The sequence below is a fragment of the Spea bombifrons genome, chromosome 1, assembly GCF_027358695.1.
Source record: "Spea bombifrons isolate aSpeBom1 chromosome 1, aSpeBom1.2.pri, whole genome shotgun sequence".
Lineage (NCBI taxonomy): Eukaryota > Metazoa > Chordata > Amphibia > Anura > Pelobatidae > Spea > Spea bombifrons.
Genome location: NC_071087.1, coordinates 75,378,988 through 75,404,580, shown reverse-complemented (window position 1 = coordinate 75,404,580; position 25,593 = coordinate 75,378,988). Strand labels below are relative to the sequence as shown.

The 25,593-nt window shown below is 41.5% G+C and overlaps 1 protein-coding gene across 1 annotated transcript; it reads left to right on the top strand.

Annotated features, from left to right (window-relative positions):
• The first annotated feature begins 2,236 nt into the window (after positions 1–2,236).
• Positions 2,237–24,976, top strand: RAB3A (RAB3A, member RAS oncogene family). Its single transcript, XM_053463959.1, has 5 exons — positions 2,237–2,330; positions 10,462–10,689; positions 20,029–20,147; positions 22,415–22,539; positions 24,589–24,976. Exons 2-5 carry the CDS (start codon positions 10,462–10,464, stop codon positions 24,777–24,779), a joined length of 663 nt encoding a protein of 220 aa, XP_053319934.1. The 5' UTR covers positions 2,237–2,330; the 3' UTR covers positions 24,780–24,976.
• Positions 24,977–25,593: the final 617 nt, after the last annotated feature.

The window sequence follows — 25,593 nt, the reverse complement described above, 5'->3', positions numbered from 1 at the left end:
AGCAATGTCCATCAAGACATTGTTTGACAGGTTTGCTGTAAGGAACTTAAATGACCTGCACACAGCCCTGACTTTAACCTATTGAACAATGTTGGGATGCATTGGAAGACTGAATGGGGACAAATTCCCACAGACTAGGGTGACCACATTTCCTAACTGCCATTCAGGGAAACTTACTTTGACAAGTGCATTGCATCAAAGTTATGCTCGGAACCGGTGAAAACATTTTTGCCGGCGCATTTTCAGTATTTACGCAATCACTGGCTAAACAGGACCAAAACCACTTAACAGTGCCATCTTGGTCCACAAACAGGACCAAAACAGTTAAATCGTGCCATGTTTCTTCCAAAAAAGCACCATATTTATATCCAAACAGCTAATCAGTGCCAGCCTGGTGCCAAGACAGCTAAATGGTGCTGTGTTGCTCCCCAAATGGCTAAACGATCCCATCTTTACACCCATGCAGCTAAACAGTGACATGTTTGTTCCAAGATTCCCAGTGCCACCTTTGCCTCTGGCAATCCAGGACGTGTGGTCACCCTACCACAGACACATTTCAAAATCTTGTGTCCAATAGTTGTGTAGACTGTTATAGTTGCAAAGGGGGGGGGGTCTACTCCATATTAATGTCTATGTTTTTGGAATGGCATGCCCAACAAGCTCATACAAGCGTAGCGGTCAGGTATCCACATACTTTTTGTCATATATATATACATATATATATATATATATATATTGACAATGTACTGACCCAGAAAGATATTGTATAAGATACTTACATGGATTATGTGCAAATTATTAGTATGGGTGGAGCATTTGTAGAGCAGGGCAGGCCAATGTTCCAACGTCTTTATTGCAACAGACTGGATAACCAGGGAAAGAATGCTCAATCCAGTCCCGGTGCAGGCCATGGACATTTAAATGCCCTGAAGCCTCACAACTGGAGAGACTGGTGGGCGAACAGGGAGTTTCCCTGTGCTCCCAGGGCAAGGAGAGGCCCTGAAGAAGGGTGAAAATAATTCCTGTGTGGTATTACCAGCCTGGAACCATGTATGCTGTCGGGGAAGTTTTTTCCAGAGCATGGGTTAGCTGATTCCGGCTGGGAGGCTGAAGTTAGTGAGTATTAACTTTGGCCAGCAAAGAATAGGCGGAGAGAGCTCCAATGGGAACTAGCCTTTTTATGATCTTGTTCTGTGCAAATGTAAATTAAAATATATACTGTGTTTCTGCCTTATTATTACGATAGACGACTAGTCTCTAGAATCCTATAAAGTTGCTTAGTGACCCAATGCTTACAGAGTTTTGTCATATATAAATATATATATATATATATATATATATATATATATATAATGCATCAACCAGGAAGTACTAATTTCATGAAATGTATTACATAGTATAAAGGAGTCTGCTTACAGCTATGTGAAACTGTCCTTGCTATACAACTGATATAATGCATGACATATTGGCGACCAGGAGAGGGCTGGAATCATTCAGCATATTAGCAGATTCATCTAAGAAAACCAATAATATAAAGGCCATAATACATTTACCACACAGAGTCAAGGCCTATCCAAAATAGGCTTACTGAATGCATCGGAGTCGGAATGCATCAGAGTCCCTCAACATAAAAATAGAATGGATCCAGTAATCATGTAAGTGATCACCAGACAAGGCACTTGGTTGGCTACATATAGATGTGCAAGGAAAACACACTTGACAGAGTGGCCATGTTGCCCCATGTCCCCATTACAAATATCAACTGGGCAATTCTTCAGAAAATTATACCAAGATTTGACATGCTTATCATTTACTTTTGTGTAATAATTCCATATACAGTGGTCACCTCTCTCTGACATTAAATGCAGAATCACCGTGTATTTGTAATTGAAACTAATAACGCTTCCTTACAAAGGCTAGTCGTGAAAGGCAACTTTGTATCTTATTTGAAAACTTATTATTTGAAACGTATTAAATTTCACAGAAAAAAATACACCTACTCCTACTGTGTTTCATCCATTATTCACACCACTGCCACATTGGAGACAAAAAGGGATGCAGGAGAAGGGGGGGGGCGAATAATTCACCGTCACCATGGGAACGAAGCCCACCTCTTTTTTTAATCAACACAAGCGGCAGCTTCTTACTGGTCAGCTTCAGGCGCCAATAATATCGGTCCGTTTCCATCGACGGGGTCTGGGAGGGTGAACCGTAGCTCCGCCTACCACCACTTTGCGGCTGTCAGTCAGTTGACGTAAGCGTGTACTCTGCAGGTGCAGGGAGATCGCTGCTGCATTGGTGCAATAAGAACCGAACATTATACGGAAAAGGTAAGAAAAATGAGCTGCTATTTGTCTTCCTCCTTCAAACCAATATGATATTTTGGGAAAGATGTGACCCTTTATGAAATACGTAGCCTGATGTTTTTTGTTATCCCTGTAAAGAGCTATGGCTGCACGAATCTAACCTTCATTTGTCATGGAGAGATGCTGGGCGCATCTCCTCTCCGCTCATCAACATTTCTCTCCTAGTAATTAACAGATGCTTTATAACTTGCTTTTTTTTACGGTGGTTAAATATGGTATGCAGCGGTCTATGATCTAAGAAGTAAAATCAGCGATAAATGACATCCCCTATCCCACGTATTGAGGATTTTTTTTCTTTTTTCCTGCTGTAATGAAGAATGATGATGGGGGGGGGGGTCTAGTTGATCTAGTAATCTGCATCCATATGAACCCGTTTTTTTCTCAGAAAATAGATCGTTGCGTGTTCTTTACTTGCAAATAGAATTTACGTGTTTTCTTGAGTATACGTGTTTTTGATGTTTTTTTTAAAATTACAAGGTTTCAAATATACATTTTTTGTTATCATTGAGCTGCTGGTGTTAATTTGTGTGTGTGTGTAATTTTTATTTATTTTATTTTTTTGCACACATTCGCTTTTTGCAGTTTAATGGATTAAAAGAGTTCACTGGGTAGATTAGGCTGGAATAATTAGCATACATTTAGGAAACGCAATAACCAGTACAGGGTGTATGCAGGTTTTAATGGGTGCCTGCTTTGTAAGCCATCTGCCCACCTCTCATTTAGCAAAGAAGCTGCTTGGTGTGCTAAATAATGAGGGCTGGGGGATGTCATTGAAAATGTCATCTTGTCTATTCCCAGCCTTATTTTGTTGTGATTCCTATAGGAATGATTGATGAAATATACAAATGGCTATTTAGAATGTATGCTTAAAATAAAGGTAGTGTATTATTTATATTATCAAACAAGTCGGTTCTGTGTTTATCATTGTAGACAGTTGATACATTTGAATTAGAAAAATAATTTTAAAGTGTATCAGCTGTTACTTTGCTTTTATTAGAAATATTAATTTCTTTGGGCCCTAAATTACTGATGTGTAAGGTTGTTTTTACATTTTATTTTGCTTATACAATGACTTTTGCATTAACAAATATGATAATTAGCAACTATGTAAAAGATATCTGTAGATATTGTATGTAGTAGATTAATTGAAATACAGTATATTCATAGTTACGAGTATAAAGTGTTTCAGGAGTAATTGTTCGATTTATTTTGTATGAGCTGTAAAATAGATGGTATGGGGAATTTACATGTATTGCAATAAAGATGTCTTCCTTTCCAGTTCATTAGCCAGTGCACTGTGAGTCTCTCTGTAATTGGAGAGGGCAGTAAAGGAGGTTCTCCTGTTTAAATCCAGGATATATTTAGCTCAGTATACAGCAAAAAAATTAAACAATTTTATATATATAAAAAAACTCCTTAATTAGTGTGTCTTGCGTTTGATTACCTGATCTAAGAGTTGAATAATAATAAATATATGGCAATTGCTAGTTTAAATCCAGCTAAAGATGCACATTTTTCATTGATCATTTTAAAACAATGGCATGTTTCAGAACCCTTGCCCTATGTTAATTCTAATCTTTGCATTTAGTGTACTCATTTTTAAATGTAACAAAAGAGATTACAATAGCCTAAATATGAATGTGAAGACTGTTTATGTTCGCAAAATAGTGTTTTAATGTATTTAGTATAATATTTTAATTTATAATGTTTTCATAATATCTGACACTTAAATGGTCTTAGTCACTTTAGGTGTGCAGCCATGATTGTGCGGAACAAATTGGAGCTTTTATTAATTAAAATAAACCAATATAAATACAGTAATATGTTTTAGATTCTTAGCAGTGCTTCCATTGTTTTTATGGTATCCCTGATTAATGCCAGCTTTATTTATTTTATCAATGTGGAATATATTGACAACGTATAAATGAAACGTTCATACCAATGACTGGTAATCGGTGTCTTCTCATTAAGTCTTACAACTACCACCAACTGGCAACTTCAGTTATTGGACACAGGCAGTATCTGAGACACTGCACCATTTTAGATCGTGTCCCATTTTAAGCCATGTAAAACATACTGATTGTGTTACTGGAATGGCATAGTCTACTATAGTTTCTTTTAGCTAAAGGAACAATGATGCGTTAGTCGTCAGGTGTGCTTCTCTCCGGTGGTTCGGCCTATGTGTTGTTTTTTTTTCTTTCCATCTGAATCTCCTCTCCAGGAAAAAAATATACATAATTCAATTCTGTAGAGCATTGACTCTGGTTCCTCTTGGTCCTTGGCCAGCATAATGCAATTAATGCTTCCTTCTACCTCTTGCTTTGTAACTGACTTCTCTATATTTATGCTCTGGGTTAACCTATTTGTTGCCAGGGTGTTCTTTGGGTGCCCATAAGAACTGCCAGAGATGGTAGATGTATGTATTACCATTTAATACCATTACCACAAGTAACATCCCTGTGGGTGAATAGAGCTAATACCAATATAGCACTTTAATATGTAGATGGAAATATATGTAAAGTGAATACACATTCAACAAGAACTGTTTAGATATGTGTTGCTTGTGTTAATTCATTCACAGTCAAAGACTGGCTGATTAACACATCCACCTATCAAAAGGTATAATTGTATGTTTAGACCACAGACTCGTTTTAAGGGCTGAATGAGCGACACCTCTATACAAAGTAACAATGGTTAAAAGCAGTGGTATATTTATCTTTGGTGCTGCCCCAGGCTTAAACTAGGGGAGTGCCACTAGCTGCCTCCTGTGCAGGACCTTCCTTTTTGCTGAGAACAGAGATATGGTGTTATGTGCCAGCTCTGCGCCTTTTAGGTAGTGTGGCACTGGGCAAAAGGAAACTATGAAGCCCTTCATAGCCCAACTGAGCACTGTAGATTGGCTCTCCCCTTGACCTGCGGAACTATGGTCAACCTAGGTCAAAATATGCCACTGCGTGAAAGTAGGTGGGTCACCATCATTCCTTATTTGACATAGTCGGTATGTAAAATGTTTGTGTATATGTTCCACAAACATTTGACATACTCTGTGTGACGGAACCCTCCATCAATGGGGCCACTGTACAGCCAGCCTCCTCCATACCGTCTATGGGCCCTGACTTAGTAAAGACTTGTATGGCTACCCCCAGCAGTATATCATTCCATCACTGGGTGAAGCGATTATCTCCGGCAGACAGCCAGGATCTGCAACCAGGGAGTGACCACCATTGTTTTAGTTTAATGTTGTATAAGTCAGCCCCCCCCCCAGTTCCACCACTACAGACATTTACCCCGGCCAAACCCTGATTTTGGCCAGTAATAGATAGTGGAGGTTGGGACCCTATTGTACTGTTAATCCCTTTACTGCCCCTGTTGTCTCTTGGAGGCAGATTAAAGGGCGGTTTGTGTCCCAAAATCTTGATATATCTAGCCCTGTGTGACACTGAGTCTAGGCTAGTGACTGGGAAACCAGGGAAAGAGTGTGTCCCCTAGGCTAAGGAAGCACAAGTCAGCAGAGGTAGTCGGTCGGACTAGCCAGATCCGTGACATTGGTAGCAGCGGTGGGATTGCTTCTTCTGAGGAACACTTCCTTTCTACTGGGATTCACCGACAGGCTTCGGTCACCTTGACAGAGACATGGATGTTACATCAGAATTCCAGGGGCTGCTGCGGGTCATCCTCTCCTGCTACACTGTAGCAGAACTACCGGGGTCGCAACTGCGACTGGGCCCTGGAGTTCTGCCAGTCAGAGGGGCCCAAGGGGTGCCGAGTGGTCATTTTCAGCAACCGCTCGGTGCCCTTGTGTTTCCTCTGCTGCCGCCTGCCTCAGCGCTGCCCCGACTGTAGTGGTGGGAGCGTGAGGCGTCTGTCTCGGCGCTCAGCAGTGAAGCCGTGCGCACCGCTGCAGAGCAGCGAGACAGAGGCCTTGCGCTCCCACCACAGGACTGCACAGTAAGTGACCTACAAAGGGGGGTAGGGAGAGGGTAGATAGTGAGAAGGGGGGGTAGGGAGAGGGTAGATAGTGAGAATGGGGAGGTAGGGGTAGATTAGATTAGGTTGAGGTGTGGGGGGGTTCCCTTAACAGAATCTCACACTGGGCCCTGAGGCTTCTAGTTACGCTCCTGCTGCTACACCACTGCTCTGCCTACAGAACAATACCAGAAACTGAGGCAACTGGTTCGAAGGTCACTATGGCAGGTGGCCCTCCAGGAGATGGTTGTCAGTGTCTTCCAAGCTCTGAACAAAGGATTAAAGACCAGCGGGAACTACGGATGTCGTTCCTGGGACAGCAACCCCAGGAGCAATGGGTATGCGAATTGGACAAGCTGGTCCAACAGGAGGTAGAGCTTGAAAATCGCTATTGGGCTCTGCAGTGGCATGCAAAGCAAGCATATTGGGTAACTGCGAAAGAATGTTCTCCAGAGGGCTATGACTTTGGTGGCCCAGGATTATTATGGGATAGTCTTCAGGAGGATCCGGACTTCGGCAGTAAAGCGGAATAGCGGATTGAGGACATCCAGGATTTCAGGGAGTGGGACCTCCCAGATGCACTAGCACTGAGAGGTGATCAAGACTTTTTAATTACACAGAAGTGGGAACTGGTGAAGGCATAAAAAAAAAATAAACTGAAGGAAAAAAAAAAAGAATGCCCCAGTGTCCATGGATTTTGTGGATGTTATGGAGTGCTCATCTGAGGATGCTGACCCAAGCGGGGTGGATGGGATTGCGGTCTCCACCCCTGAGTCACAGAGATACTGGGCAGCTAACCCAGATCCGATACCGGAGCTATGTGGGACGGCTTGTGATTGGCTTCCCTTCCCAGGGAAAGGAAGGAAGTTTTCTGGGTGTAGTGGATAGGACTGCAGTCTCCACTAGCACCCACCCAGCAGAAAAGCTGCCATTGGGACAGAGTGCTGCTGGCCTCTGCCTCTCCCTGTTTCCTGAGCCAGACCACAGCAACCTTGTAAGGTCCAATCAGGCACCCCCAGAGGTAGAGGATGGGACTGCGGTCTCCACAGAGCCCCAACCACCAGCTGAAACACTGACAACAGGGCAGAGTGTCGCTGTCCACTGCCCCGCACCTGCAACGGTTACTGGGATCCAGGGAGATGCAGCAGCTGGAGCACCGGGGGGTTGCAGGCGTCAGCACTCCCCAGCGGCTGAGTGAGGGCCTGGGAGAACGCACAGTAGGCCTATCTCCCCAGCGGCAGCTCACAAGTCCAGGAGTGAAGGAACCCGGCCTCACTTCCCAGCAGCAGCAGGAGTACCAGGTAGGGGATACAGGCAGCATCACTCCCCAGTGGGTGGGTGAGTGCCTGGGAGATGGCGTAGCCGGATCATCTCCCCAACGGCAGCAGGAGCACCAGTTTTGGGAGGGCATTGATGGGCCAAATGAACTGACTATAGAGTCAACCCATTTGGGGTCTCCTCCTGGGTCAGTCCCATTCGGAAGGGGGAGAAATGTAACGGAACCCTCCATCACTGGGGCCACTGTAGAGGTCTGACAGCCAGAATATGGGCCCTGACTTTGTAAAGACTTGTGTGGCTACCCCCAGCAGTATATCATCCCATCGCTGGCCGCCTCGGATTATCTCCAGCAGACAGCCAGGATCTGCAACCAGGAAGTGACCACCATTGTTTTAGTTTAATGTTTTATAAGTCAGTCCCCCCCTCCCCAATACCACCACTACAGACATTTACCCCGGCCAAACCTTGGAACTGATTTTGGCCACTAATAGATAGTGGAGGTTGGGTCCCTATTGTACTGTTAATCCCTATGCTGCCCCTGTTGTCTCTGGGAGGCAGATTAAGGGAGCGGTTTGTGTCCTTATATCTTGTTTAATGTTAATGTGTGTTTAGCTGGATATGTCCAGCCCTCTGTGTCTTCATTTTGGTTATACCCTACACTGAGTCTCGGCTAGTGACTGGGAAACCAAGGAAAGTGTGTTGTCCCAGGCTAAGGGAGCACAAGTCAGTGGAGGTAGTCTATCCAGCTCCGTGACACTCTGTATGTAAAATGTTTGTGGATCATATACAGTGGGACCCCTAGCAGATTAATATCCTGCAATCTTTGAATCAATATATTCTTTATACATAATTTATTCACTGCAGTAGGAAATAATCCATTATATCTATATATAGATAAGATATGGTCTCATTGTGTTAATGGATGCCCATGTGCAACACTATTCCACTACTAATCCTGATGTTCCATTAATCCTCTCTTCTCCGCTAACACCTTTTTAATGGCTGCAAAAAATGTTATGAGGAAGTGAGAAGAAACCGAAGAATCAAATAAAATGAAATACAAAATGTATAATAATATTTAATAAAATAGGTGAATGTGCTTTACAGGAAATGAAAGGATAAGGGATTCCTTTAAATTGATTTATCGTTAATAGCGTATGATTAAATCAGACATATGGATTAATTTGATTTGTGTGAGATATTTTAATGTCATGCTAACATGAGCAGTCAATGAAAGATCAAATTATGTATTTATAAGTATTTGTAATATGCTTCAAAGATGGATGGACAAGAAACTAAGATGGTTGAGTAAGTGTCCACAATATACTTTTTGCTTCCAAGTTCTTCATGTTCTAATTGAGTTATGTTTAGTGAAAGTTGAGGCGCTACACAAACAAAAAATATATATACGTATAAGGTAAGTGAAGATTAAAATATATTATAACAGGTGCTGCAAACACTTAGGTATAACCCCTTTCTACAAAAGTACAAAATAAAAATTCGATAGTGTTGCGCAAAAATATTTATGCCAATTTAAAAGGCAAAATATAGAGTGATTATATATAATATAATGTGATACAAACAATATATATAAAAAATATATATTTAAGAAACAATACTTAATTGAGTTATGTAAATATTTGCTCTGGGGTCTTACAAAGTAAGATAGAGATAACATACTCACTTTAACTCTCATGTGAATGCTTTAGAATTTAATATGGAAATTTCTGGCGCAACAGATGGCTTTCAAATGGCAGCACATTCCTTGGTTATTTGGTAACATCTAATATGTGTGAACTAGCAACTTTTTACTGTAAGAGGCTACCAGTCCAGAAGTTAACAAGTGTCCATTATCAATTTTAATCAGAGCAGAACATTTTTCATGTATTTCAACATCATAAATATATCATGAATACAGTTATTCACACTGTAATACGCCAGTAGACCTTATATCCTTGGTCAAGTTACTACTGAAAGCAGTTATGAGATGAGTTTAGAAACTGGTCCTCTGGGAATATCTAAGAGGCCTTACCAGTAGCGTACCTAGAGGTGGGTGGTCCGTCCCGGGTGCCACTCATCAGGGGGGTGCCCGGTGGCCTGACGGCCCATAACACAGGCCCACAGTTTACTGCTGTGGCGCACAAGGGGAGAAGGAACTGGGCGGGAATAGAGTTTCCTCAGACAGTGCTCAGGGGGCCACAGCAGTAGGCTGCGGGGCAGAGGTGGCACAGGCGGCTGATTAGGGGGGCAGCTATGGCACAGGCAGGCTGATTAGGGAGGCAGCTATGGCACAGGCAGGCTGTTTTGTTGAACAGCGGTGGCACAGTTAGGCTGCTAAAGGGGCAGTGGTGGCACAGGTAGGCTGTTTTAGGGGCAGAGGCCTACCACGTCAATGTCTGGCTCAGTGTATAGTGGAGGTAATTACGCTGTACCATATCTATTTAGTAAATGTTATTTATTTAAATTAATTTATTTTTCCAGATTTCTATCTTTTCCAGTTGACATATAGTTAAAAATTTGTGAAATAAATATTTCAATTGTATGTATAAAAGGTTGCCAACCTACCAAACAAAAATAGATATAAATGAATGTGCACGTAAGCTTGGTTCCAGCAGGTGTTTTGGGTCTTGTTAGATGTGCTAAAGTTTGCTGGAAGCTGACATTGATTATAGAACACCTACAATGGTTATGTATTCTTTTTTTTCAATAAAGATTTAAAACTCTTAATATTCATGTGTTTAGATCAATGTCAACTTTGGAAGGTCTGGTTGCCATAGCACTAAGCCTGCAAATTGTTAGTACTGTATTTCCACATTCTCCCACTCATCATTGTATCTTTCTTTCCCTACAGATGGCATCAGCTACAGACTCCCGTTATGGGCAGAAAGAATCATCTGACCAGAACTTTGATTATATGTTCAAGATCTTAATTATTGGGAACAGCAGCGTGGGCAAAACCTCCTTTCTCTTCCGATATGCGGATGACTCCTTCACCCCAGCATTTGTCAGCACAGTAGGAATAGATTTCAAAGTAAAAACCATTTACAGGAATGACAAAAGAATCAAACTGCAGATATGGGTAAGGTTGCAATTTATCTGCTGAACCTGCTCATTACACATAACCTTATCAGTGCTGTTTTTATTAATGAACTGCCCTATGTACAATGTATTGCTTATGATATTTATATTTATTTTTCCAAAGCTTATTTCTAGGTGCTGCTTGTGTCCCTGGAAAAATACACATTTTGTAATATGAAAATACTTAATATACTATCTCTATTTGAGCCTTATTAGTGAGGCTCAATTTGAAGTACATATAAGTGTGCATATCCCCTGCTTGTATTTCTCTTAAACAGATTTTTATAAAATCTTTAAGAGGGATCAGAGTCTAGGCATTTTACAATAATGTGCTAGGTACATTATAGTATGTTAACCCAGTGGACTAGTTAGATCCCTGTGTACTTTATTATTTCTTATTCTCTCTGTGTACCAGTTTGTTATCTATTGTGTGTCTTTTTTTGTTCTTTTGCCATTCTAAGTTTATTTAGAAAGCTTTCATTACATCCATTTTTTCCTAATTCGTTTTTGAAGTATTAAATGACAACTCCTCCCTGGCTGCCCCTATTGGAACCAGGAAGTGTAGACTGAAAGCAGGGGCGTAACTAGAAGCCTCAGGGCCCCTCTCCCCTTCTCACTATCTACCCTCTCGCCCCCATTCTCACTATCTACCCTTTCCCCCCATTCTCACTACCTACTCTCCCCCCCCCCATTCTCACTATCTACCCTCTCCCTACCCCCTTTTGTAGGTCACTTACCGTGCAGTCCTGTGGTGGGGGCGCGAGGTCTCTGTCTCGCTGCTCTGCCGCGGTGCGCGCGGCATCACTGCTGAGCGCCGGCATATGACATCATATGTCGGTGCTCAGCGTGAAGCACCGGTACCCGAGACAGACGCCTCACGCTCCCACCACTGCAGTCGGGCAGCGCTGAGGCAGGCGGCGGCAGGGAGCAGAGGAAACAGAAGGGCGCCGAGCGGTTGCTGAAAACGACCGCTCGGCACCCCCTTGGGGCCCCCCTGACTGGCAGAACTCCGGGGCCCAGTCGCAGACGTGACCCCTGCGACCCCGGTAGTTCCGCCAGTGACTGAAAGCATACTTGAGTACACTTCCTATATATGTCTTGATGTTGAGCTCCCATTAAAATGCCTATCACTTGTATCCTAAACATTGATATTTAATTACCATTCATGTGTAGTGACTTGTAGTGCCTTGTTTTTTTTCTCATCGTGCAATTATGATTCTTCCAGTTGCTAGTGTAAGTGTTATTGCTAAAAACAGAGTAGTTCAGATACTACTGTATATTAGGCATTATTCAATTTGATTTGTATTGACTGCATGTACTAGAGTTGTGGACCTAATCATGGCTATGTGGCAGCTGTTGTAATATTATATCGGCTCAATTTGTATAAACTACAAATGGAGTTTGTTTTTAGATTAATTTTCATTCTTTTTTCAAATCAGTGCAATTTAATGAATATACTTTTGGTATTTTTCCCATTTGTACTACTGGAAAAAGTGTGAATAAATGTTTTGGGCTTGTTTTTTTTCTTTCCTTAATATTTTACCAAAATCACTTTGTTTTGTATCAACATAACTTCAACATAATGTCATATTATTTTGAGGATCTGATTAAGAATGTCCATGTGCAAATCAATCCACATAAGACATCTAGTGAAAATCGTGGCATTTAGAATTCCCTTTCCACAGAATACAAATGGATTTGGGCTCCATACAGTCTAGTTGTAGTCGGGTTTTGTGTGACTATGTAGACAGACAAATCCATTAATCCCATAGAACCATTCAATGGTTAAAAGTTATAACCCTTCCACTATTTGAGGACTTGTGATATACATTACCATGTTAGCCACTATATATAAAAGTCCAGGGGCAGACTAGTATAGATACTACTGTCACTATTCCCGTTTGGAGGAGGGCTTGGAGGTTTCATCGCTGCCTTTTTTCTACTAGGCATTGCAAAATTCAAGTCACTGCTGTAAAATCTCCAGGGTTCTGGCTCCAGGCACCAATTCCTCCTGCAGGCACAGCAGGTCCAAGTGCTGTTTCAAGCATTGAAGGTTTTGCTACTGGAATGCACAAGACATTAGCCTGCAATTGCATGAGAATTTTATTGTCGGTCACAACCCGATCAACTTGAAGTTGGTTTAGAGGGATACCGCAGTGTTTAATCTGCTCCAGAGCAGCAAAGGTAATATGGTTCTTGTAAGTAAATTGAGTGAGACCACAGATGATGCTTTTGGCACTTGTTCTCCAGTAAGTTGCATAAAATACAAAAAATGCAGGAAAAGAGTAGCAGCCATAGGATGTCCCTGCATGAGCAGCAGGATTTTCCACTTCTGTAGTCTTCATAATAACAAGGTTATCTCTAAACCAGCGAGCTACAGCTCCTGCTATAGCCACAGAACCTTCAAGTGCATTGGAAGCAGGTTTGTCTCGACCAAGCTTGCACCCCACGGTTGTCAGAAGGCTATATTCAGACAGGCTTTGAACCTGTGTTGCACAGCAAGATACAACCTGTACCATATTGGTTTTTAGATTGCCCATCTTGGAAACACATGTTGTCCAGCTAAGGTAGCAGATTGATCTCCTAAACACACGGATATTGGTACTCCAGTCAATGCTTTGTATTTCATAAGTCTGTAGATTTCAGGGAAACTCCTCACTTTTGGAAGCAAGTCCATTGGTACGTGAAAAAAACTGGTACAGTTCTGTGTGTCTTCAATGGCTTTATTACTGGTGATGTTAGTGGTGAGCTGGGTAAGCTTCTTAAATGTCTTCTCCACACATTCATAAACAGACTGCAACAGACTGCAAAATCTATACTGAATTGAAAACCAGAAACTGCGTGAATCCTATGCTCTGATCTATAGCTCCTACTTAGGGTCCCAGTATCAATATGTTTGACACGGCCATACTGGTTGCAGTTTTAAAAAAACTTTGTCCTGGAAAAAATGGTTCTGTAGCGTAAAATAGCACTGGTTAAAATGCATTCTTCTTTGGTGAGGCTGTGTGGGGAACTAAATTGTCTCTTTAAGATTACTTCCCACAGAAAGTATGGTCACATATATATTATGCGATCTGTAAAATAATTCAGCCTATGGCATTCACACTACTTTTTCTGATTACAAATTAACATGGTGTTGAGGACACAGGGGGCAGGGCAGTAACATATTTTGCCTAGAGTGGCAGGTCCATCAGTCCCTCTGCCACCAAACTGGGGGCACATTGTTTGCTTGGATGATCAGACTCCCTTGTCTTCCACTGCTCAACGGGTTGATTACAAGAGAGATACCTGGCTTCCCCAACCAGTACTATGGAGTACTAAGCTGGTGCATTCTCCATATCCTTCTGTGCCCAGGTACCGCATGTACTTAGAGGTCATAATCTGGTGCTTTACCCATTAAGGATCAGGTCTAGGAATTAGTTGCAAGTACCTTACTTGCCTGATTATAAAACAATTCGATTATAAGATGACCCCCCAAAATTTAAATATTATTTAGGGATAAAAAAGAATACCTTTTATAGGAAAATAAATTGTACTAGTTAATGCTAATTCACATATAAACTATTGTTTCATGTTTAAAAAAAATGATTGCCTGCCCCCCCCCCCCGACTTACCAATGCATCCCCAGACTGAGTCTAAGACTGAACACCGGAAGGTCATAGAAGCCCTAGCGGAAGGGCATGGCGCAGGCGTTCACCGGCTGCCAGAGAGGAGGAGCCAGGTCTTCTGCGGGGATCTGGATCTTAGTCTTTTAGTCAGACCTCTATATATATATATATATATATGATGAGGGGTATTTTTCCAGAGCATTTGTAACGTCTTAGTATATTAATAAGAATCCACCAATAAAAAAACATAACCTCAGCCATTTTCTGGTTGGGGTGGAATTAAAGCTCCTTAGATTGAGGTTTTGGTATTATGGTGAAATACTGGATGGAGTATATGCGTGTGTGGAGAGGACAGCTCGTGTAGATATCGTTTTCTGGCTACAGTGCACTTATGTAGTACAATTTAACAGTAGCTGTATTCTCTCATGCCCACGATATATGCATTTGTCAGCATTCCACTCACTTTTTGGCTACTTTCCCTCATTTCCTCCTATATCTTATGCCTTTGCCCTCTTACTATGGCCTATGGTCAGCGAGAATGTACCTCAATCCTTAGTACTTTCTAGTTGCCTACTACTTGCTCTACAAATACTGAAGTATATACTGTGGCTATAAGGCAAGGCTTATGACCACTAGCGATGTATTCAGGTTGTACGCTGCCCTAAATCTGACCCCTCGCCTAGAGGCTACTGTCCTCTCTACTAAGTACTGTGATATAATCGGTGGATCAAGCTCAGATGAACACCAACAGAATTGTGTACTCCCACCTTAGAAAAAAAAAAAACTCAGATGCATAAAAGTTCTAGGCAACGTGTCCTGTATTACAAGCAACAATGTGTTTTTGTACACAGTAATGTTTTTTTATTGATTTATTTTTATTTGACTTTACCTATTTCTTTGAAACAAAATACTTAACCACCCTACCTTTTGTCAACCTTACAGCTTTGGTGGCTATATAGTAAACTAGAAAATTAATTGCATGATTTGGTGTGTATTGGCTCTTGTATCTACTGGATACAGAGTAGAGTTTTGGCTTAAAAACGTTATTTAAAAGTGACACACATCTAGAACTGTAGGTGATACATGGTCTCTGGCAGATTACTACTTATTAGACTACTTATTTTCTTTTTTTTTTTTTGGCAGTCAGTGCAAAACTTTTCTTCATACTGTGTTTATTTTCCTTGTATGTTCATGTACTAAACTGGGAACAGTTGCATTACTATAACCCTGTCTAATTTATTTTTTTTTTATTTTTTTTTTAAATTTCTTTACAAAAATGAGTATACATTTGTAATCTTCTGTATACAAACAAATCTCAAGACAACAACATAATTTAACGTGACATACATATAGTGGTAAGAAGCATACAATTTATATATACATCCACGATCCGGTAAGGCTGATCCCATATTCATACTTTCTAACTGCTCAATTTATTTTAGTATTTGTATCTTATTCCCTAATGCACAATTTTTATACGGACTCCATATTTATTTTTATTATTTTCTTAATGTTCACGCATATGAACCTTCAACCTGTCTTAAATACTTGTTATATGTTTTCAAGTTTATTTATCCAGTTATCCCACTCTTTATATCTTTGATTACACCTTCCAAAGTTATAAGCAATTCCTCTTTCCATTTTACATTGATGTATTATTTGTGCTTTGGCTTTTATCCATGTATTAACCATTGTAGACCTCCAATTTTTTGCTATTTGCAATTTTACAGCCATCATAAAATGATATAGTATCTTTTTAGAGGCGGGATGTTAAGGTGTAGTATAGCTAGATCAGGAGATCTGCTAATCTCCCGGCCCAACAATTCCTCCAAATTTTTCAGAGTTACGTCCCACAATGTTCTAACCAGTTGGCAGCTCCACCATATGTGGAGGAAATCTCCATCTTGTTGACCACACCTCCAGCAATAAGTTGGAGAGTCAGGGAGTATTTTCGCCAACCTAGTAGGTACCAGATACCACCTATTATTAATTTTAAATTGAACCTCACATAGGTTTAGGCAGTGGATTGCATTACACATCTGATTAAATGACTTATATGCATCCTCTAATTTGTTTTTTTTGTGTGACACTGAGAAAATCCAAGTGCTGATAATTGGCTATAGAGATTTATCTGTTCCGTGGCTCCTAAGAGGTCCATCCGTACCTTTTTAAAGTATATAAATGTCAAGGGTTATATTACTTATGGATGAATACATTTGACAGAGATGGCTATAGGAAATCGGGAATATCAATGTGCAGTTGTATGAATACAGTGCTACAGGGGGCTCTTATGCACAAAGGGCTTTATTTCCCAATGAAATAATAGAAATTGAATTTTTACTATATCAAACTATAGAACACAAGAGTATATACTGATCTCATTACTACAGTTTGGTTTTGGAGAAAGGACTGCGTGATTTCACTCTGTATAGGACCAGTCTGTGAAGTAAGATTGCGTGTTGTGTTCCATCTTGATAAATAAAATATCCCTGCAGTTAAATATGCCAGTTTGAAGCAGAATTAAGAAGCAGCTTGATTGTGGGAGGTTCTTGGATCCATTGGCCAATTTAATTGGCAGATTTAGATGATATATTTTTTGTCCTTAAGAACACACGCTGCAAAATATCCCACCGGTAGATGCTAATTTTCTTAGCTGTTGCTTCTTCATACATCTTGACAGCAGCTGTCATATAAGGTCTGTTGCAGATCCCCACACATTGAGGAAAGGATAAAAATGTGGATGGTGGAAATACATAAGAATATACAGTATCTCACAAAAGTGAGTACACCCCCTCACATTTTTGTAAATATGTTATATCTTTTCATGTGACAACACTGAAATTACACTGTGCTAGAATGTAGTGCACAGCCTGTATAACAGTGTACATTTGTTGTCCCCTCAAAATAACTCAACACACAGCCATTAATGTCTAAACCTTGTCAACAAAAGTGAGTACACCCCTAAGTGGAAATTTGGCCCAAAGTGTCAATATTTTGTGTGGCCACCATTATTTTCTAGCACTGCCTTAACCCTTTTGGGCATGGAGTTCAACAGAGCTTCACAGGTTGCCACTGGAGTCCTCTTCCACTCCATGATGACACCACAGAGCTGGTGGATGTTAGAGACCTCGCGCTCCCCCACTTTCCATTTGAAGATGCCCCAAAGATGCTTAATAGGGTTAAGGTCTGGAGATATGCTTGGCCAGTCCATCACCTTTACCCTCAGCTTCTTTAGCAAAGCAGTGGTCGTCTTGGAGGTGTGTTTGGGGTCGTTGCCATGTTGGAATACTGGCCTGCGTCCCAGTCTCTGAAGGGAGGGAATCATGCTCTGCTTCAGTATGTCACAGTACATGTTGGCATTCATGGTTCCCTCAATGAACTGTAGCTCCCCAGTGCCAGGAGCACTCATGCAGGCCCAGACCATGACACTCCCACCACCATGCTTTACTGTAGGCAAGACACACTTGTCTGTGTACTCCTCACCTGGTTGCCGCCACACGCCTGACACCATCTGAACCAGATAAGGTTATCTTGGTCTCATTGGACCACAGGACATGGTAATCCATGTCCTTAGTCGGCTTGTCTTCAGCAAACTGTTTGCGGGCTTTCTTGTGCATCATCTTTAGAAGAGGCTTCCTTCTGGGACGAAAGCCATACAGACCAATGTGATACAGAGTGTGGCGTACGGTCTGAGCACTGACAGTCTGACCCCCTACCCCTTCAACCTCTGCAGCAATGGTGATGGCACTCATACGTCTATTTCCCAAAGACCACCTCTGGATATGATGCTGAGCACGTGCACTCAACTTCTTTGGTCCACCAAGGCGGAGCCTGTTCTGAGTGGAACCTGTCCTGTGAAACCGCTGTACAGTCATCCCCACTACGCTGCAGCTCAGTTTCAGGGTCTTGGCAATCTTCTTATAACCTAGGCCTTCTTCATTTAGCGCAACAATTCTTTTTTTCAGATCCTCAGTTTTTTGCCATGTGGTGCCATGTTGAACTTCCAGTGACCAGTATGAGAGAGTGTGAGAGAGCAATAACACCAAATTTAACACCTGCTCCCCATTCACACCTGAGACCTTGTAACAATAACGAGTCACATGACACCGGGGAGGGGAAATGGCTAATTGGGCCCAATTTGGACATTTTCACTTAGGGATGTACTCACTTTTGTTGCCAAGGTTTAGATATTAATGGATGTGTGTTATTTTGAGGGGACATCACATCCACACTTTTATACAGGCTGTACACTCAGTACTTTACATTGTAGCAGAGATATAAAAGATATAATAAAATGTGAGGGTACTCCCTTTTGTGAGATACTATTTGTTAAGGGCAAAGTTGGTTTAAGTTTGTAGCAGAGTGGAATTAGTGGGTCAAACCTGCAGAAATATGTGCATGTTAAAAATATGAAGCATCTCAAACTATAATGTGTCAATTTGTATGAATCCCCAAAAAGGAGGAGGGACCCCCACTAAAACAATCAAAAGTGGGACATTTGTTGATTCTTTCACTCTTTGTCATGCTTTTTATGTTACCATTAACTCTCTCTAAATGTGTCCCTACCTTCTCTGCCAACTGCTTGCAAGTCCATGTCTCTTTTTACTACGCAGCTCCGCTTACTCTCTTGCATTTTCTTTTTCTTCTCTTTCTTCCGTCACTGCTCATTGGGGCTTTGTCTGCTTTTTCGTGGACATGGCTTCTATGTGAATGAATGGAGCCTCTGGAAACACCATCTCCCCAGTTGGCAGAATGGTGGAGAGGCTGTTCCTGTGGCTCTGCCCCTTGGTGGTGCTGCATGGCAATGAGACAGGGACAGGGACATTCACACAGAGAGAGAGAGAGTGTTAGAGTGAATGACGGTGTAAAAGGACATGAATGAATGTGGTAGAACGTGTGAAAGACTATGGGAGAATGAGTTACGATGAATTTTGTTTCCAAAGGTAAAATGCCCTCTGACTTTTTTATCTGAACTGAATGGGCAGGAATCTAAAGTCTAATGGAGAGTAGTAACTAAGAAATCAGTAGGGCCTTTAAACATTCTTGTAACTTTGGAGATTGATTAGAAACAAACAAAAGCAACGTTTTGGCCAAACAGGGCCTTTGTCAAGGCCGAAACGTTGCTTTTGTTCTCGCTTAATAAAGTGTCCTAGAGACTGGAAGCTGTTTGGAGTGCTGGGATTCCTTTTCTTTCTTTGTTTACATACTAAGTTATGTCTTCCATGTGATGATGTAAACTTCATATATGTTCAGTAAGACACTGATTCTGATACAGATTTACATTCAATATCTATTGTGGGCTGTCGGGTAAAGAAAGTTAAATGTATAGTTAAAGGAAGAGATGTTCTGGTGCAACTGCTGGATTCAGATACATTTTGCTATATATTAATTTATTTTAAGAAAGTTTGTTCTTCCATATTTAAAATAAAAAGAGGGTGCTGTCATTTGGCAGAGAACTGTTTTTGACTCTCTCCATTAGTTATCAATTATTGCACATTAGTCATTAACTTATAGAAGAGAGAAGTGCTGCAAAAATTGGTGTCTTAACTGTGAATAAGGTATCTGAAATGGTAAAGCCACTGCATCTGGTAGGTAATATAAAATGCCATGCCTTGATATCACCTTTAGTTTACTATCTTCACTAGATAGAGCATAGGTCTTTTAAGTTAGTGATCATACAAAACACAATTTACAAGTATGTCCTGTTTTCTTTTGAATGGATGTTTTTGCAGGACACTGCAGGCCAGGAGAGGTACAGGACAATCACCACAGCATATTATAGGGGAGCAATGGGATTTATCCTGATGTATGACATTACCAATGAGGAGTCTTTCAATGCGGTCCAGGATTGGTGAGTTCTCAAACAGCCTTAATAACTTACTTCTTCTGACTAATATAGTGACTAATTCATGGCTCCAGTCTCTGAGACTTTAAGGCACAATGATGACATTATCCAGTTACTAATTAAGAAGTCTCTCTGCACCCTTAGGTTATTGCTAACCTAGAACGTCACCGAGAAAAGAAAAAACCTATTCAACTTGATGTTGGGCAGCACGGATTAAGTTAGATAAGATCGGGAGTCTGCACTCTTGACACAACCTGCTTCACATATACTATTTAGAACCCACAGAGTTGGCATCTTCCGTAAACTTTTTTTTAAATTATCATGTACCAGGTTAAGCATAGAACCGAGGGAGATATGAGACAGCACCACAGAATGAAGCAACTATTTATCAGTGATTTAATGTATCCAAACCCAAATGGGCCTTCTCTCTACAAATACATTTATAATCGGGGGCATAACTAGAAACCATGTGGCCCTGGTGCAAAAATTCCCCCCTGACCCCCCAACTGGTCTGGGCCATCATTGCCTCCACGCAACTGGTCTGTGTCTTCTTTGCCCCCCTTCCAACATACAACATATGTAAACACACTCATTACTCATACTCACTAACACACCTCACCCCACTTACACACACAATTACACATCCATGCTTCCCCCCACGCACACACAATTACCCATCCATGCTTACCCCCACACACACACAATTACCCATCCATGCTTACCCCCACACACACACAATTACCCATCCATGGATGTGTAATTGTGTGCGTGTGTGTAACTACACAACATATGTAAACACACTCTTACTCATACTCACTAACACACCTCATCCCACTTACACACACAATTACACATCCATGCTTCCCCCCACGCACACAATTACCCATCTGTGCTTACCCCCACAAACACACACATAATTACACATCCATGCTTACCCCCACACAATTACACATCCTTGCCACACACACACAATTACACATCCATGCTTACCCCCCACACACAAATTATACATCCATGCTTACCCCCCCCACACACACAATTACCCATCCATGCTTACCCCAACACACAATTACCCATCCATGCTTACCCCCACAAACACACACACAATTACACATCCATGCTTACCCCCACACACAATTACACATCCATGCTTACGCACACGCACACAATTACACATCCATGCTTACACACAATTACACATCCATGCTTGCATACGCACATACAATTACACATCTGTGCTTGCACACACGCACACATACACAATTACACACCTGCGCTTGCACACACACACTAACACACCCGCGCTGGCACACGCACATAATTACACATCCATGCTTACACACACAGAATTACACACCCATGCTTACACACACATGTACACACACACACAATTACACATCCATGCTTGCGCACACACACACAATTACACATCCATGCTTACACACGCACATACAATTACACATCTGTACTTGCACACACACGCACACATACACAATTACACACCTGCGCTTGCACACACACAATTACACACCCATGCTTACACACACACACACATAATTACACATCCATGCTTACACACACACACGTGCACACACACGCACAATTACACATCCATGCTTGCACACGCACAATTACACATCCATGCTTACACACGCACACACACAATACACATCCATGCTTACACACAGACACACTACACATGCATGTTGACACACACAGTTATACAGCCTTGGTTTCACTGCAGGGTCATGTGACGTTGTGTGATCCCTGATACGCTCCTGTCTTCCAGTGCCGATTAAAATGGGGTAGTAACACCAGTGTTTATAATTTATTACAGTCACAGGGTAAGGCGGTTAAAAAGATATTTGCCCCAGGTATGTTGATGTGAATTCAATCATAATGATACTAACATACCTGCATACCTTCCAGCACTGGAGGTCTACCTCTCCCTGTGAGGAGTGGAGGTGAAATAGGATTGTAGGGGCACAAACTGGTTGGGAAGTGGATGGAGCCTCTGAGTCCCAACATGGCATTAGACTCCTAGTGCTTCCAGCCATTCCCAGACAGTTAAAGGCCAATACATTTTTTGGGGATATTCAGATTGTCTTGTAAAAGATTAAATATTACCAGTAGTCTTATTTATTGAAAATATTAACCAGCTGTTGAAGTGTTGAAAATAATATCCTGAAGTTTTTTTGTAGGGACAATAGCACTAAGAATATTGTCCATCTATGCAGTTTTCATAAGAAAATATTTTGTAATAAACTTCCTAGGTCGACTCAGATCAAGACATATTCCTGGGACAATGCTCAGGTTTTACTTGTTGGGAACAAATGTGACATGGAAGATGAGAGAGTGGTGTCTTCTGAACGTGGGAGACAACTAGCAGAGCACTTGGGTAAGGTAACGTGTATGGGTTGTACTACGATAGCGCCCTGTGCTTTCTTTGGTAAATGGGGATATTCTAGGCAGTTGATAAAGAAAACAGAAAAATCACACCAAAAGAAAATTAGACAAGAATAGTAAACCACACAGAAAAAGTAAATAACGAAAAGCTGAAGTGTACTCACAAGCTAGTGCTGTATTGCAGAGTAAGATGACAAAATTATCAATAAAGCTACAAAGCTGAGTACACCGCTCACATTTTTGTAAATATTTTATTCTTTTCATGTGACAACACTGAAGAAATTACACTCTGCTACAATGTAAAGTAGTGAGTGTACAGTCTGTATTGAATAAATTTGCAGTTCCCTTAAAAATAACTCAACACACAGCCATTAATGTCAAAACCTTGGCAACACAAGTGAGTTTCACCAGAGCTCCACCGGTTGCCACTGGAGTTCTCTTCCACTCCTCCATGATGACATCACGGAACTAGTGCATGTTAGAGACCTTGCGCTCCCCCACCTTTCGTTTGAGGATGCCCCACAGATGCTCAATAGGGTTTAGGTCTGGAGACATGCTTGGCCAGTTCATCACCTTTACCCTCAGCTTCTTTAGCAAGGCAATAGTCGTCTTGGAGGTGTGTTTGGGGTCGTTAACATGTTGGAATACTGCCCAGTGGCCCACTCTCCGAAGGGAGGGGATCATTCTCTGCTTCAGTATGTCACAGTACATGTTGGCATTCATGGTTCCCTCAATGAACTGTAGCTCCCCAGTGCTGGCAGCACTCATGCAGACCCAGACTGTGACACTCCCACCACTATGCTTGACTGTAGGCAAGACACACTTGTCTTTGTACTCCTCCCCTGGTTGCCACCACACACACCTGACACCGTCTGAACCAAATAAGTGAATCTTGGTCTCACTGAACCACAGGACATGGTTCCAGTAATCCATGTCCTTAGTCTGCTTGTCTTCAGAAAACTGTTTGCAGGCTTTCTTGTGCATCGTCTTTAGAAGAGGCTTCCTTCTGGGTCGACAGCCATGCAGACCAATTTGTGTGCGGCATAAGGTATGAGCACTGACAGGCTGCCCCCACCCCTTCAACTTCTGCAGCAATGCTGGCAGCACTCATACGTCTATTTCCCAAAGACAACCTCTGGATAGGACGCTGAGCATGTGCACTCAACTTCTTTGGTCGACCATGGCGAGACCTGTTCCGAGTAGAGCCTGTCCTCTGAAACCGCTGTATGGTTTTGCCCACTGTGCTGCAGCTCATTTTCAGGGTCTTCGCAATCTTCTTATAGCCTAGGCCATATGTAGAGCAACAATTCTTTTTTCAGATCCTCAGAGAGTTCTTTGCCATGTGGTGCCATGTTGAACTTCCAGTGACCAGTATGAGAGAGTGTGAGAGCGAACACCAAATTTAACATGCCTGCTCCCCTTTCACACCTGAGACGTTGTATCACTGAGTCACATGACACTGGGGAGGGGAAATGGCTAATTGGACCAAATTTGGACATTTCCACTTAGGGGTGTACTCACTTTTGTTGCCAAGGTTTAGACATTAATGGCTGTGTGTTTAGTTATTTTTAAGAGAACAGCAAATTTACACTGTTATACAGGCTGTACACTCACTACTTTACATTGTAGCAGAGTGTAATTTCTTCAGCGTTGTCACATGAAAAGATAAAATATTTTCAAAAATGTGAGCGGTGTACTCACTTTTGTGAGATACTGCAGCTTAATAACACACTCAAACCCCTCAACATGCAGCCCAATCTCCATCAAGGGGATTTAACGCTGTTTTCTTAAGTCTGCCCCTTCTATTGTCTTAGACAGCATAGAAGCATCAACAGGAGCGCTGTTCAGAAGGCTACATATGAGGGAAGCGTAATTCATTTGTATTCAATATTCCCACTCTGTTTTCCTTGTAGGGGCTGTATGCTGTTATTGGTGGTTTAATAACAGACAGTTCATGACAGAAATTATTATTGCAAAGGATAACTGTAAAACAGGTTTTCATTCCCCTTTTCTTGTACCCAACACCTTTATCATTCTGTAGGTTTTGAATTCTTTGAAGCCAGTGCCAAAGACAACATCAACGTGAAGCAGACTTTTGAACGTCTGGTGGACATTATCTGCGAAAAAATGTCTGAAAGCTTGGACACCGCTGATCCTGCAGTCACCGGAGCTAAACAAGGACCGCAGCTCACCGACCAGCAGGCCCCACCACATCAGGACTGTGCCTGCTAGACTAAAAACTTCCCTTGTCCACATATGTACACCTTTCCACGCCCATATCCCCTACCTCCTGTAGAGTGGTGACCTTTCCCTCACTAATCTTGAAACCTGCGTATCATCCAGATATGGCTCTCTATCTGTTACAACCTTTTAAGTTACAATCTGTGTAGCAAAGACAGGTAAATCTGAGTGGCTGATGGAGAATAAAATGTCTAAATATATATATAAAACATGAATAAGAGTTATAGCACTGAGTGGGTATACCAGAGAAATGATTGGAGAAATTCCATTTCTGACATCTTGTGTTAGGGAAATGGCCTACTTTTAGGTTCTAAGTAATGTGCAAGAAAACCTGTGCAGATAATTAATATCGTTGTTACATTGCCGAAAATGCAATATAATGTCTGCAAGTTTAAATATAAATGGTACAAATAACGGTGTCCTAAAAGGCTATGATTCTTACTAGGCTTATTAACACTGCAATGCGGTTATAAGTTAATATTTACTATTGGAGCCTCAAGCCTTGTGCTAAAGCACTGAAAAGGGCTGTGAAGGAATGGATTATGCATGTATTATCTGGTTTGGATATGTAATACCAGGTATTTGTGGTGTGTGTGTGTGTGTGTGTGTATAAATTATATATAGAGAGATATACAAGTTTAATTTATGGTGTTTTCAGTGACAATTGCTAATGACTATTGTTTCAGTGGCAATAATCGCTAAGTATGATCTTTGAAAACCATTCTAAAATACACAACCAACTCTTACGTAAATGGATTTTTTCAAACATTTCTACAATCTACCCACCAGAACTCTTGTTAATCTG